The sequence below is a fragment of the Acyrthosiphon pisum genome, chromosome X (assembly GCF_005508785.2).
Source record: "Acyrthosiphon pisum isolate AL4f chromosome X, pea_aphid_22Mar2018_4r6ur, whole genome shotgun sequence".
NCBI lineage: Eukaryota > Metazoa > Arthropoda > Insecta > Hemiptera > Aphididae > Acyrthosiphon > Acyrthosiphon pisum.
In genome coordinates, this window is record NC_042493.1 from 18,760,997 (window position 1) to 18,776,917 (window position 15,921).

Here is a 15,921-nt window from a genome sequence, read left to right on the forward strand (position 1 = left end):
CGATTATAAAGCCCTGAAATATGGCTGCTTTGTATAATTAGTATTTAGTGTACAATATATACGATATAACAAATTTACGTTCAGCAGAACTTTACTAATTTCGTGTTATTAACTTGAATATTTCGTACCTAACTTAGGTGCCTACTTTTGCATTCGACATAATATTATGTTATCATATTATAGTTGAGATCATTATTCGATTACATTAATATTTAATTGTATATTCCAATAATATCACACTATATTATTTGTATTTGCAATTTTGAATCATACGTTTAGTAATAATATATATATTAATATTTCGTAATATTCAGTAATTGCATCGAGATTTTTATCAATAAATCCGAACATAATAATTTCTTCGTATAAAAATACTAGAATTACAAATAATATAATTAACTTTTTGAAATTCAAAGAAACCGACATTATAGTTTCAAATTTTAATCGGTTTTTCAAGAACGGTACAAGAACGGTTTTTCAATTCTATGGTTTCGTTTAAGGTTTTGAAAACGGGTTTTTAAGGTCTTAGGTTTCGGTTACGTTTTTTTAACCGGTGTTCAGAAATGAGAAAACCGCGGTTTTAATCGGTTTTTTGGAAAACCAGTTAAACTGGTTTCGATCCCTGCTTTAAATCAACAATATTTCAACGAGAACGACATATCTATTTATCATTTAAAAGAGTTCATAACACTAAAAGTTACGGCTGCTGGTTATAGAAAGGGGAAAAGTATTTTCTAACACCTCCATAATATTATAAAATACCTAAGTAACTATTGCTACTATATTATACTCGAAACATTCTGATATGCCTTTTCCTCTAAAATATAATCATCGTCTTTCGATTTTATTGCTAGATTTTTAGCAGTGCGACTAATGGCAGATCTGCGTCAACATGTTTTTCATGAATTTTCTATACGATCATTCCATTCCTATTTACGTAACAACCAACAATCACATTTCGTGTAAGCTACTTTAAATTATTATTCAAATATATTTTAATATTGAATTTTGTGAACATTTCGTATAATATAAAGTACCTAAATATTATATAAGGTACTCTTTTTAAAACACCGTTGAATGCCATGCAGTGGAAAGTGGGTCGCGTTTTAATGAGAAAAAAAGGAATGAGAAATTTGATATTGCGGTATTCAAATATATTTCGTTGAATTTTATGGTGACTTGTAACTAATATTTTAACAAGTTCCTATGAATAAAATGAAAATGTTGATGAGTTGATTTGGATATTGTATCGTCGCCCGATCGCATGAATGACAATTTATTTTTAATCGGTAATCATGCAGGCAATAGGTTTACTCCATACTGAATTATGTCAAAATTATACAGGACTTTTATTTTGATAGATTTTAATTTTGAAAACGTATTCTTTTTTAAATCAGAATTCGGTTGAAATGTCAATGATAACGTAAAGAGTTTTTTGTCAATTCTAATTATTTTTTTTTGATCACTCTGTAAAAAATGTCTGCAACATCGAAAATCGCTTCAATTAAATACATAATATTATAGTGAGCTATTGTACATAAATCCTAATCCGTTTTCAAAATTAAAATCTATCAAAGCGAAGCCTTACACAATTTTCCATCATGCGCATGACACGTCATCATCGAATGCGATTAGATCTAGAAACCACTATTTTGTTTAACTACGACTATAGACACATATTATTTATTATATTATATATTATAACACCATGTCAATTTATCGATCATCCGCGCTCGGGAAAAAAATTCCGAAATTTGTCCCATGTAAGTAAGCTTATAGGTCTACCGTGTCTGATAAACGTATTTTATTTCCCGCCACGATATACATTATAATATAATAAATTGATTCGCTCGACTAAGCGCCACGTCGAAATGGTTTGTGTTAATCCAATCACTATGTGTTACAGTGCGTGCGCATTTGTGCAGTCGAGTGACACAGTTATCGTTCAGATGTATTACAATTTACAATATTATTATATAATGTGATATCGATGTGCAAAAATATGTCGTTTAATTGGCCGAGATTATAATTATAACAGACATGCTTTGCACTTGAAACAATAATCTGCACAATAATATACGGTCTAGTCGTCTAGACGCCGAAACTATAACACTATATTATTATTATTATAATATGTATAACAACAACGATCAATACACTCACACGGCGGCACACCTAAGCCCAATGGCATATTATTATTACATCGTTGCACCCGTCGTATACTCGTATGTACAATTCACTAAATGGTAAATATTGTTAGTTCATATTATAATCGCGAATATATCGTCAACTAAACGACACGTGCTATATTACAATGAAAATAATTGTACAAAAATATATTTAACTGTCTGAGTGTAAAACCGTTTTGAGACGTCGAAAACCTCGTGCGCGTGATGTCTAAATTGCACCGGACGAATTAGAAGGTTTGTAAGTACTTAAATAGTTAAATGTATGTAGATGTTTTGAAATTAGGTATTTGTAAGTTTTTCAGAGCCGACAAGTACCAACTGACTCAAATTAACTAAATGGAAGGACCCACATTGTATAAATTACACCAGACGATCAATTGACAATTATTACTTATACAAGTTCTAACAATAATATTTTGGAAAAAGAGGGAGGGGGGTAAAAAGGGGCAATTATAGGATCGTTCCTTTATATAGGTGGCTTACTGGGCAGACGCCTAGCCCCTCTTTGGAATTGGTCTTGGTTTTATGTATTTATTATTCTGCGACAATAATAAATAATAATATAATCATAAAATTAGCTTTAAATAAAATAAAAAATAAAAAATATTGAAAATTAGATAAGTTGGTCCAATTTAGGGCGTCTGTATTAAGAATTGTATAAAATTAAATTTATAGCCAATTTCCCTTCAACACGCAGATACGCTACTGCTGTACTGAATTTACATCTTTCTTGTTCGTTAATAATATTCGTTCTCGACGAAAATTGGTTCAGTTCATAATATTTTATTCCTAAGAATATAATAATTTTATTAGCGATGACCCCGACGGTCGCCCGTGCGCGGTGACAATCTCAATCTATGCTAAGTGCTTACAATAGACGGATTATTATAAAATTATTCACAGCTAATATTATGTCATCTGAATAAACAGTTGTTGTGGCTGTATAATATTGTTATTACCTAATGCATTATTATGTTTTAATATATACGCCTCGGTAAGTAAAAAAATTACAAACACGTTCGGAGTGTAGAAGACAATTTATCGAATAATCGATGTGTATCGAAATACAATCTACCTAATAAATTATAATTTTTATTAAATCTGTAAATGTATGATAACTATTTGATAAAAAAAAAGAAACCTTTATTGCATACATTATATACGCACGAGAATTACGGCGACATTAATAATTAATGTAGGTGCACATACTACTAACTAAATACAAGCTAATGTAACTATACGATAACTACCCACTGGATGATTATTAATAAAATAGAGTATCCATTGTCACGAACGGTAGTAAGTTTTTATATTAATACAATTATTTTATTCGTAGTCGTAAATAAACCATAAAAAATAATATGATATAAAACAGTATAATATAATATTATATCATTGTTGTTTTATTGCACCCGTGATGGGTGGTAGGTATATTAGAATAGGTCGTCAGTTTTATCCCATGACATAAACAACATCCAATTAGCGTAATATATATTATTATTATTTCTACGAGCCATAAAATGTAAAAAGTCACTTTTAGTTTGAACGAAATCCTACATTTTACCCGTAGACATCATACACTATATAAATTATGATGGACTATTTATAGTCATTTGTGCACTCAGAGCGGTCAGAGATAGTGTGCGCTTCTCGTGTATGACTCGTGAGTATAGTGCCTGTGCTTTAATACTTATTATTATTGTGGTGAGTTATCAATTACGGTTAACACTACTATGAATATAAAACATTCGATATAATATTATTAGTTATCACACTTTTAGACTTGGGTAGTTGAGTGCCAAAGATATCAAAATTAAATACTATATAATAATAGTATATTAGAATAGGTCGTCAGCTTTATCCCCTGACATAATCAGTGGGTATCCAATTAGCGTAATATATATTATTATTATTTCTACAAGCTGTAAAATGTAAAAAATCACTTTTAGTTTGAATGAAACCCTACATTTTAACCCGTAGACATCATACACTGTATAAATTATGATGGTCATTTATGTACCAGAGCGGTCAGAGATAGTGTGCGCTTCTCGTGTATGACTCGTGAATATAGTGTCTGCTCTTTAATACTGATTGTTATTGCAATGAATTATCAATTACGGTGGTACTATAATACTATAATGGATATATAACATTCGATATAATATTATTCGATACAAGACTTGGGTGTCAAAGATATTAAAAATAAATATAATTTACACATATTCAATTATTAATATTTTAAAAATATTAAAATCGTCGATAATCCAAAGTATTATATTATAACCGTCAACATCTTTATTATTTTTGTCCATCAAATAAAATGCATAAAACGCCTTATAATTTGTTTTGTAAAATTAATTTTCTGTGTGGGATAGAATATCACGTAAATGCATACTACGTAAGTATATAGTTACTTACAATGTTATAACACAAAACTTTGATGCCCTATTTTAATTAGATAATACGCGTTCATATTTTGTCGATTAAGAGTATAGGTACTTTTGACGTTTGACGTGTTTGAACAATATTGTTCTAAATTTAAAATCTGGAATAAAACACACAAATATTTGGAAATTCGGTACTTTAGTATGATATGATTTATTTTTTTTTTATCTCATTTTGACGTTTATGTCTTCCACTGATATTATTAAGAACTCTTAGAGACGTCTTTAGGATGTCAACGCATTGTTTGTTTTTTCTCTCTGAACTACGCGCCACTTAAACAACATTTTCACTCAATATCATTTTTTTTTTTACGTACTTGAGTAATCTTAAAGTAGCCATTGTTAAAAATACAGAAAATAATATTTTTGAGGGTGTAACACATCGAATTGTCTAAATATTATCTCTTAAAAGTTTTATTTTTAAAGTTGAATATAAAGTCAAATAATAATAAAAATATAAAACCGATAATATGTCAAACCCTCAAAAATATTATATTCTATAGTTTTTGCAATAGGTGATTTAACTCTACAATGACTCAAAAATCATAAAAAAAAAAAACGGTTTTACGTGAATCGATTTTATTTATGTTGCATGTGGGTATGAGAGAGAAAACAAGTATAAAGACTAGTACATCCTTATCAGAGGATTCGATCTCGTCTGTATTTTCTACCAAAATATACCTACCTATTTTTTGAAAACTTTACCGTCTATCCCAGTCATCCGATAAAAATTCTCTCAAAACGTCATATTAACCTTAAAGTCCACCGATTTATTTTTAACCGATCACTGATAAAGCTAATGAAGCTAGACATGACCGGTCTATGTTGTCGAGCACAGCACTATATTATGGAGTGTACTACACTACTACTGCATCAGGTACATTTTTTTCAAAACACAGGGTGCAACAGCAGTCGAATGAGAAGGAAAAATAAGTCACGATAGTAAGTATTTTGTTCAGACCATTTCTGTCAATTATATATAATAACAACGCTGCACAACGCCGATGTGAGTGCGAATGCGCAACACACGGTTATGGTATAAGATATAATAATATTGTTGAATGTACAGGTAATAAGTATTATCGACGATCATCGTTATCGTAACGAGTAGATAGTATTTATTATCTCGCCCTGGGTCGGGAAATAAAAGGCACGGGTCGCCAGTTCGATCTCAACGACGCGTCGGTGACAGTGCCGGTCAATATACGCGACGTAATGTAATAATCACATATTATTAAAACAATTAAAACAGTGTTTATTATTCAAAATTGTTATCATTCAATTATACAGTCCGCTAGTTCATTTTTTTTTATATATTTATTCAATTACAAACTGAGCCAAAACAAATATTATTATTTTTCGTTTTTTTTTCATGCTTCAAGGAAATCTACAATTTTCTCACGATAAGAGGACATCCACATTTGTTGTCTAAATGTCTCCGTCATATTGTAATAAATTTGTGTTTAGCAATTTGTGTTTATCAGTTTCGTTAGCTTTAAAAATATAGTGAATTGACCTATAGGTATACTTATATTTTTCCTATATTACCTATATCACCTTCACTATATTTTTATATTATCGAACTAAAATATTAATGGGATTTAAAAAACCGAAACGCACCATTTATAATGAGTTCAATATATATTGGCAATTATCATGTAAGTGGTACCTATATTATAATAATACCAATAATATAATATAAGAGGGTTCCTGTCACTTATTCGCACATGTCAACTATTATATATTTATATATACGTTGCGTATAATTTGATTTAAATGTCTTAATATGTTTACTTTGGATTCATTAATATGAAGAATTATAATTTAATTAATACTAGCTGTATAAACTGACTTCACTCGGAAAAAAAAAATTTAATGTAAAATACTCCGATACATACCTACTCAAATTAGGTGTATTTCGGTTTTTGTGTATACCTCATTTCATGGACAAATCAGCGTCAGTGTACCTCGTTGAACTAATATAATAAGAGGAGTTATAATTAATTCGATCGAGATAGGCAATCCACCATAGGTGGATTGGATAAAGCACTAGGTAAAAAATAAAATAAAATACAATTTTATTTCATTTGGAAAAAAAATCTTTAACTAATGGAAAACCTCTATATAAACCAAAAAATATTCGATTTTCGTGTACCAAAACGAAGTAGCACTCTATAGTAACCTATAGGGGTTAAAAACGGAGCTGTAGAAATATGAATGGGACATTTTATGCCAATTTGTTCAGTATACTCCAATTCAATAAGTTCCACCCAAACGTGGATTCAATTACATCGAGTATAGGTAGAACAATATAATATAATTCATTTTTAAATTTTTATAAGTTAACGACCAAATTTTATTAAAAATCGTTCATAAAATCGTTTGTATTCTTGGAGATGTCTCTTCGATATTTTAATTTTAAAGTGAGTTATAGGTCTCAAGTGGGTTATAAGTGTCTAAAATATTACAATTTAAAAATGCTTTGCTTAAAGGTAACGAATTTTATCCGTGAGGTTCGATGGAAAATATTGAAGAAACACCTCCAAAAAAACATAGACGATAACATTATTATTATTTTGTTATTGTTTATAGTATATCAACTTTAATCGTTATTAGCTTAATATAAATATTTATATTATATCGATGTACACATTTCGATTTTTTCGATAGGAAATTATATTTATGGTATTTTATGATAATGGACCAGTTGCTTCGTACCTACGAATTTTCTGGGGTATTTAATTTCTGGCTTCGATGAAGTTTGGACAGTACACGAAGATGTGCTCGGTCTCGGTGGAGTTGTTTGAATTACATGTTGTGCATAAGGTAATGTGTTTGAATAATATTGTTACCTTTAAGTTTGATAAAATGTCAACTCACTGTAATATTAAAAGTTAAAACTACCTTACGAAACTAATAAACACAAGCTGCTGAATGCAAATTTGTTATGTTACACACGTCTTGTAAGAGTGTAAGATGGAGACAAGCAGACAAAATGTGCAGATGTCCTCTCATTATTATAAAAATTGTAGATTTCGTCGAGATATGCTTTTGTAAGAAATACGTAAACAAAACGGAAATGGTATTATTATATCTTATATAATCTAACAGTCTGTACTTTCACGCTCACATCGGAGTTGTGCATTGTTAGTATTATTCTCGCATTTATTTTTATTCCTAGTCTGTTGTTTCTCGTTTTTGTAAAAAAATTAAAAGACATTATATTAATTAAATTCTGTAATTTATTATTATTTGCTGATAATATTTAAACTCTTTGCCCAAGTAAATACCCCAGATGACTTTTTTTTATTAGTTGAGAGTATTACTGTTTTAGAGCGGTATATACATACCTACTCTAAATGCGCTAAAATAAAACATTTTCAAATGTATATGCAAATAACCTTTTCTTATATAAAAAACGACCATGAACCTTCGAATACCCTAACATTAATAATGGTCAGTCATTATAAGTCATGTTCAAGAAATAAAAGATTTAGGTATTATTCTATCCAAGGTCTTCTCTTTTAAATCTCTATATAAACTCTATATTTTATGGTATTACACATAGAACATTAAGATTTATTAAACTAATGGTTGGCAGTTATCAGATATTAGATGTTTAATCGTTTGAATTAGTCACTTCGTTATAAGATTTTGGATCAAAAAATTGGAATACGGCTATTACATATTGTAGAGGATTGGTAATAAAAAATAATATTTACTTAATTACTATTGCATACTTTTATTATATCTTTGATTCATAATTTATATTCGTAATTGTAATATCTAGGATGTATTATTCATATTTTTTTTATTTCTTATTTTTTTTTTATTGATCTTTTAAGCATCGGAAACTATGACCATTAGCATTTTTGGAGACGGGTTACGGTTGATTGAGGATCACGTATGTAGGGGGAGGATTCGTCATTAAAAAAATAAAAACCCGGTTGGTCACCCAAGCTGACCAAGCCGATGCTTGGCCTCAGAATACGTTAGTGACTGAGGCCAACAACCGAGCCACACCAGACCCCCATTCATATTTTTAACTCTGGTAATTTAGTTGATTTGTATATGAATATTTGAAACTGTAAGCTCAGTAGTTTTTACGCTGTGCTGGGTTTATAGCGAATATTATAATAAAATAAATGAAAAATAAACGCGAATTGGTTCGTGTTTGCGCACTCGTAAGACGGAGGCAACTTACAGAAGTGGCACATTTCTCATAATATAAAAACGTATCCGAACCAAATAACAAGTCCACACAGCAAACACATAATAGAACGTATTTGTTTTGCACGATGTCACTTTTGTTTACCACAAATCCATCGTTTGTCTTCATCGCAACGATGATGGCTTGTGCACGCACCAAAGACGTCAACGGGTCACGCGAGAACGTGACATTTTCGTCGCGTATAGATAATACGACGACCAGACATATTATTTTCGTCCCACCCCAAACATTCACCCCCCAAGAGACGTTCCAAATATCTATGGAAAAAGATTCTTTTTTTTTTTCATTATTATTATTATTATTATTATTTATTTTCGCATGAATGTTGTATACGTTTTCAATATAAGAGACGTGCTCGGCGTGAGATTTAAATCGCTGCTAAAAATATATCATATTATTCGTTTCACGGCGACATGTTATTATTATTACAGTGATTTTTGTTGTTCGTTTATTTGACTTATATTCGGTTTGCTTTACTACGCTCGAAATTTAAATGTCACGTGTACACTGTTATTATAATATTCTACATCGATCTGTTTGTGTATCTAACTGATATAATAATTTATAAACTCTTAAAAAAAGCTTTATAAATAATCATATATTTTATTAAACAGAAATGACGTTTTCGGTGGCACATTTATGGTCGCAAATTCAAAAATTTGTTATTACATTTTTATCTATAACTGATTCTTATTTGATAGTATACCTCATATTGTATTAAAAATATTTAGTGAAAGGTAAATATAAATACATTCAAAATAGATATTTATAATATTTGAACAACTATATTGAATACGTGTTGTTGTATTCGCGGAAAGAACAGACTTTATTCAAACATTTCTAAAATGGTAAAGTACATACAATTATTTAGGTAGGTACGTATATATATAGTATAAACATAATAATATGTTATATTTATACAACTACATCACACAAATTACACAAAAGTATATGGAATCGGAGCTTTGAACGGATTCTGGTAGTTGGTATCCGATTTCAAACGCAGCTCGAGAAAATAAATACAAAATCAAAGAAACTTCTAAACAAAGTCTGGTTCTGCGTAGGCTACAAACTATATTATATATTAGATTGGATAAACATTTATTTTATATATATATATATATCAGCTGATGAGTATATCCTATGACGTTTTGAATTTTATTTGAAGTAGGAAATTCTAGCGAACACATCGTGAATATATAATATATATATATTATATCTGTATATAGCTTTTGGTGGCTTATTATTTTATTTCGTTAGCGGAGTTGCTTAAGATGAAAGGATCACTGTACGACGAATAAAACTGCATTAAATAAAATCAAAAGCTGTGCAGTTGATCACGCATTACGTCGCACAGACATCTGCTGTATAGTAACAGCAGTTGACATATTATTAGAATCCGTTCGAGTTTTTTTCGTTTTTTTATATGCCCCGAATACCACCGCATGAGCTTACATACTAAACACTAAACGAATACGGTTATGAACATTTATCATACTATTTTTTGACGTTAGTATATACATATGTATACGTGACGAAGTGACCTATAACTGTATATAACACACAACAGTTTAAAAATTACATTAAAATAATACGGACAAAGCGACGAGTGTTATTATTATTTATTGTTTTTATAATTATTATGGTTGTAGCAAACACGAATACGACAAATTTCTTCGAACCATAACAATACTGTGGTCACAAGCACAATCTAGGTGGGGAGAAGGAGGGCTATAGTTGTTTACTATAGTGATAAGGGCAAACATACGATACTTTGGTTTTTTAGAGAATTATTTTGAGCTTGAATATTATTTTTCTGTATGCATGCATTTTACATGATTACTGGATCACTTTACGACAAAATATATAACTGCATAACAAATAAAGTCAAAAGCTATGCGGCTCAAAGCGCATTTACGCCATACATCTGCTGTATATAGTAACAGCAGTTGACGTAAGAATCTGTTGGATTTTTTTTTCGTATTTTTTATACCCAGAGGGACTACTATAATAATATTAGCCTATACATACTAAACGAATACGCTTATGAACATCGTTCATACTCATTTTTTACGTAGGTTGTAATATAATATGTATAGATGCGCCCTACCGTGACGAAGTGACCTAACTATATAGGTATACAACAGTTTAAAAATGATATTAAAAAAATACTGCAAAAGCGGCGAGTGTTATTAATATTTTTTTTTATAATTATGACTGCAGCAAACATGAAAATGACAAATTTCCACGAACAATACTGCGATCAAAAATGTAATATGGGTTAGAGGGAGGGGGAAAGGGAGCAGTTGCTTTCTGACATATTACTAAAGTAGGGGGGGATATAGTTTTGGCCTCCTGTTTTAAACACTAATTCGTTAAATACATAACAAGATTTTTGCGTTTCAGTGAATTATTCTTGGGTTTGAATACCATTTATCTGTGTACTTTTACATAACTACTGAATTTGTCGTTCAGATATTTAAATAACTATATATTGTAAAAGTTAATGTTTTATAATTAATATTTGCTTATAAAATTAATAGCTACTGGATAGTACCAACTACCTTGACATATTTTAACTAATTTTACAATTCTGCTATACATAGGTACAAAATGTAGTTATATATTAATTATTGGGAAATGTTCGAGATGCAGAAAGGGTGCGACACTTCCTCCTTATTATCTATATCTTTAGACACAATAAGTGAAAAATATTTAAGTATTACATTTTACCCTCCCATCAAAAAATAAAAATCACTTTATGTTATACCACTGCGATCAATATATAATATTCTATAATTATATATATATATATAATAATATATACTTCATATATTATTATTATAAATAATTTTCCATTTCTCTTTCAATTGTCTCGGCGACGTTGGCGATAAGAACTTTTTTTAATACTACTTACCGAAAGCAAAGCGTGGATTAAGTCAGCCTTTACAGTGGATAACGGTTTTCCTGTTATCAAAATAGTGAACGTCTCGTCTTTCTCAGAAGCCATCAAACTTCCGAACCACGATTTTTTCGTTAGTTCTGGTGAAGATTCTGGTGTCGGTTTATATGGCGTATCCATGTCCACTGTTTGCATAAAGAAAAAGAAACGCACAATTTTATAAAACGTGTTATGGACACAATCTACAAAGTTCAAAGTGATTAAGTTCGCAATAAAAAACTAAACCAAGTCAACGTTTATTGTCTAACACTCATTCCGGAGGTTAGACAATCACATTATCGAGCGTCTACTAAGTTCGCACCGAATTTTAACTTCACTATTAACTATAATATACTAATATCTATAAACACGAATTAAACTTGTCGTAGGTAAGATGTTGTTAATCAACAGCTGGAAAACGCTAAAACTACATTATTATGTACAATGATAATTTAAGCTAGGTAATAATTAAGTTAATTAAAAAATCAAACATAAATCTAACTATTTTACTCAAAGATCAAAAAAAAAATTTACTGGGAAATGGGGCGGCCCATTTTTGTGTCCCTTTTAATCTATTTAAATAATTTACAATATTATAGCAAGCACGTGTACATCACGACAAAACGCAATTACTTTGAGGTTTACGCCTGTGGAATTTTGGCGACCCCAGTACGCTATTGCGTATCGACGTAAGTCTCGATTTCCAATGATTAGACAGGTGTTGAGGCGACCCCGGAGGCGTACAGATGACCACTGAAACAATAATCACACGTGCGCATTATAATCACATGTTATTGTGCGTTTATTAATCCGCTCGTTTCTGTCGATATTAATATTATTATTTATTATATGATCGTATTTATAATATTGTATCAGTGTTTGGATTTACTGTGGTTAGGAGATGAAGGTACTTCGACTTTTGCCTGCTTCGCGTGGTGTACGGGTGACGGGGGTACGGCTGCCGAGCATGAGCTGTTCGTGTCCAACGACTGGTTGTGCGCAGAAATGTAATTGCCGTGAGGGGAAATCGATGAGTTCTTCGACTGCTGGCTCTTGTGGTGATTGTGGTAACGATAGTTTGAGTTGTTTGACCTAACAGTCGTAAAATGCCGGCGGGCCCGTTAAAACCAAAAATGAAATCGTTTTCCCTTTTTCCCATAATATGTTACCTTTGGGGAAGGGGTGATAATATACCAGCTAAGGTCGAAGAACTGGCTAAGCTCGAACCGCTGCACATGTTGCCGCCCGCAGAACTTACGTTGTTGTAACTTCCTCTCCTGTAGTAGATGCGATTTCTGCGGTAGAGAAAAAAAATTAACGTTACAAACCTTAAGTTACAAAGTTTTACGCGATTTTCCAGGCGCTATTAGTTATAGACCGTACACGAGAGCAGACTATAGGTATAAACAATGAGGTTAGCAAAGGATTATGTTTTAATTTATTAAAGTAGTTATGGTCATCTCGTGAACAGCGTATGATATCATTATAGTCGCATCGAGATAATAATATATTATTTTCAATTTTGTATTAAAATAAACAATATCACAACAAGAAATATAATTTGATTTCGTTTTAAATTACGATTAAGTTTAAGAAAGATGGTGTTGTTGCCATGTAAAAATTTCACACAATGTTTTAGGTAATAGGTATATCGATCCTAACTTAATATATTATAAATTCTTAGTTGGGCAAACAATTTATTGATTAAACAATAATGATTAATGAATATTCATTTTTTATGTGTCAGTGACACTTTTTATAGTAGAAAGAATGCATTAATTTTCAACTTCAGTAAATTCTCAGTAATCTTCTAAATAATTGGGAAAAACAAAAAAAAAAATAGGGTAAAATTGTCATTTTTATGCAATATTAGTTTTGGATAAAATAAATTGACTTATTTTGTTGTAATTAAAAAAACAATAACTATATAATATATAGGTTTAATATTTTATACTCAAATGTCAATATTAGAATTTTTATGGGAATATAATATTATATTATAGAGTAATTTTAAAAAAAATTCATATATTCATAAAAGTTGTCTTTTTTTCGAGCTATCTGTTCTGTATAAATTTTATATAAGTTCTTAATATATTATTATACGTTGTTATTATATCTATTGGAAATATTAACGATAATTACTAAGAAGCATGATTTTGTTGATAACCATTTGAACTTCAAATGTGGTCATCTGTAGTCTATTAGTATACCTACACCTATACTATACAGCAGGGGTGGCCAACTTTGATAGACCTGCGATCGACCTCCTTTTCTAGGTGGTCACGATCGACCAAAAAAAAAAAAGGTTGTCAATAAACAAAAAATATATTATGTGTACAGGCGTGTTACACTTATTTTATTACTTTTTATTTACAATATAAATTCACAGTTTAACACTATAACACTACACGTATTTTAATATATTTGATTACAAATTATTATTTTTAACTTATTACTATAAACTACTATAACTATACTACTACTTTTATTATTATTACTATTATTATGTTTATTTAATCATTCAATGAGATGTTTGTGCTTGCATTTGATTTGATAATTTCACAAACTCTGGAGTGTATGATGACAATGCTAATCTCAAGCTATCATTAGAATGCATATCAGTCAAACGTGATCGAGCCTTACTTTTTGTTTGAAGCAAGTACGAAAAGGCCGATTCACATAGATATGTCGACCCAAAGCAGGAATATACTGACTCAGCACATTGTCTTAAATTGGGAAATTTTTCCTTGCTCACCAAGTGCCAAAAGTTATTTTCTGACGATCTAGCTTTTAAGTAGACGTTGCATCGCATATTGATTTAAAGTGATATGTTTTGGCTCTTTTGCTCATGTTGATACGATTGTATTAGAAAATAATTCTATGTGCGCACTTGATACATACAATTCACACACACGATACACGAGTCACGAATACGATACTACGAACAACTGATTGTAGAATGAAACTAAAATGTGTTATAACTTGAAGCGCAATACTAGAATAAGATAATATTAATTTATACTAGGTATATATGTATATATTTATTATATTTATTGTAACTGTCATTGCAGACTGATTCGATTTATCAGTTTATATGAACGCGATAAAGGCCATTAATAGGAAGTAATGCGGGCTATCCATCCTATAATACGATAGTTAATAGATATCAGTGTATAATCTTGTTTTTCATAGTTATTTATTGTCTTTTTCTAAATCTAATTTTTATATTCGTGGGATATACAAAGATACACAAATTGTTCAAAAATTTAAGAAAATGCAAAAGGGTGTCGCGATCGACTGGTTGGCCACCTCTGCTATACAGTACCTAATTATTTCAATCATTATTTTTCGTATAAAATGATGGTGGTGCCACTGATTTAGTGCGGTGTAATCATTTAAATTTTTTTTAAATACTCTAAAAGTAATTTTCGTATTTTTTCACGCTGAAGTGATTAGTGAACTCTATGTACTATAAGAAGAAAACTAACTCACAAAATCTGTGTATATATTTTTATTTTCTAAAGAATTTTTTTCTATGCTTGCAATTTTATAAATTAATATTTGAGCTAATTTTATCATAAAACATTTGAACTAGTTTTATTAAAAATTTAGTATTATCTACTAATCTACGTACCTATTAATTGTATTATTTTACTTTTTAACATTTAATTTATAATAATAACGTTTTTCTACATTTTTAAAATTGGATATTTTTTCACGGATATTTTGAACGTTAGATATTTGATCGTTGGATATTTTGGTTTGGATACTTTGTCTTTGAATATTTTAACTTAGATTTGTATATTATAATATAAGTCATATGGGTGGGTGGTTAGTCATAAGTGTTCGGCCCAATAATGTCACACGACTGATTTCAATTTCTGAACACCTTTTAAAATGTTTTACATGTGATTTTCACTAAATCATAAATTATTTTTTTTTTTAAATATTACGTTGGGTGCTTTTATTTAAAGGTAGAAAACATAAGTGAATAATGTTTGGTAAAGCACACACAAAATAATGTTTGCATTATTTGTATAGGTAACGAAAAAATTAATGTGTATAACCGATTGGTGTCATACAAATAGAACTATCGAATACATTAAATGTTGCTAT

The 15,921-nt window shown here is 30.0% G+C and overlaps 1 protein-coding gene across 4 annotated transcripts in view; it reads right to left on the reverse strand.

The window, feature by feature from the left end:
* The window catches only part of LOC100164789 (serine/threonine-protein kinase BRSK2), a 129,052-nt gene that overhangs the window by 32,524 nt on the left and 80,607 nt on the right, over positions 1 to 15,921 (reverse strand). For all 4 annotated transcript variants that reach the window (XM_029491964.1, XM_029492029.1, XM_029491978.1 and 1 more), the window contains exons 9-12: positions 12,975 to 13,100; positions 12,695 to 12,897; positions 12,439 to 12,558; positions 11,782 to 11,951 (exon numbers count right to left, since the gene is read on the reverse strand). In XM_029491964.1, the coding sequence (XP_029347824.1) occupies positions 11,782 to 11,951; positions 12,439 to 12,558; positions 12,695 to 12,897; positions 12,975 to 13,100 (619 nt within the window). The remainder of the gene's footprint in view (positions 1 to 11,781; positions 11,952 to 12,438; positions 12,559 to 12,694; positions 12,898 to 12,974; positions 13,101 to 15,921) is intronic.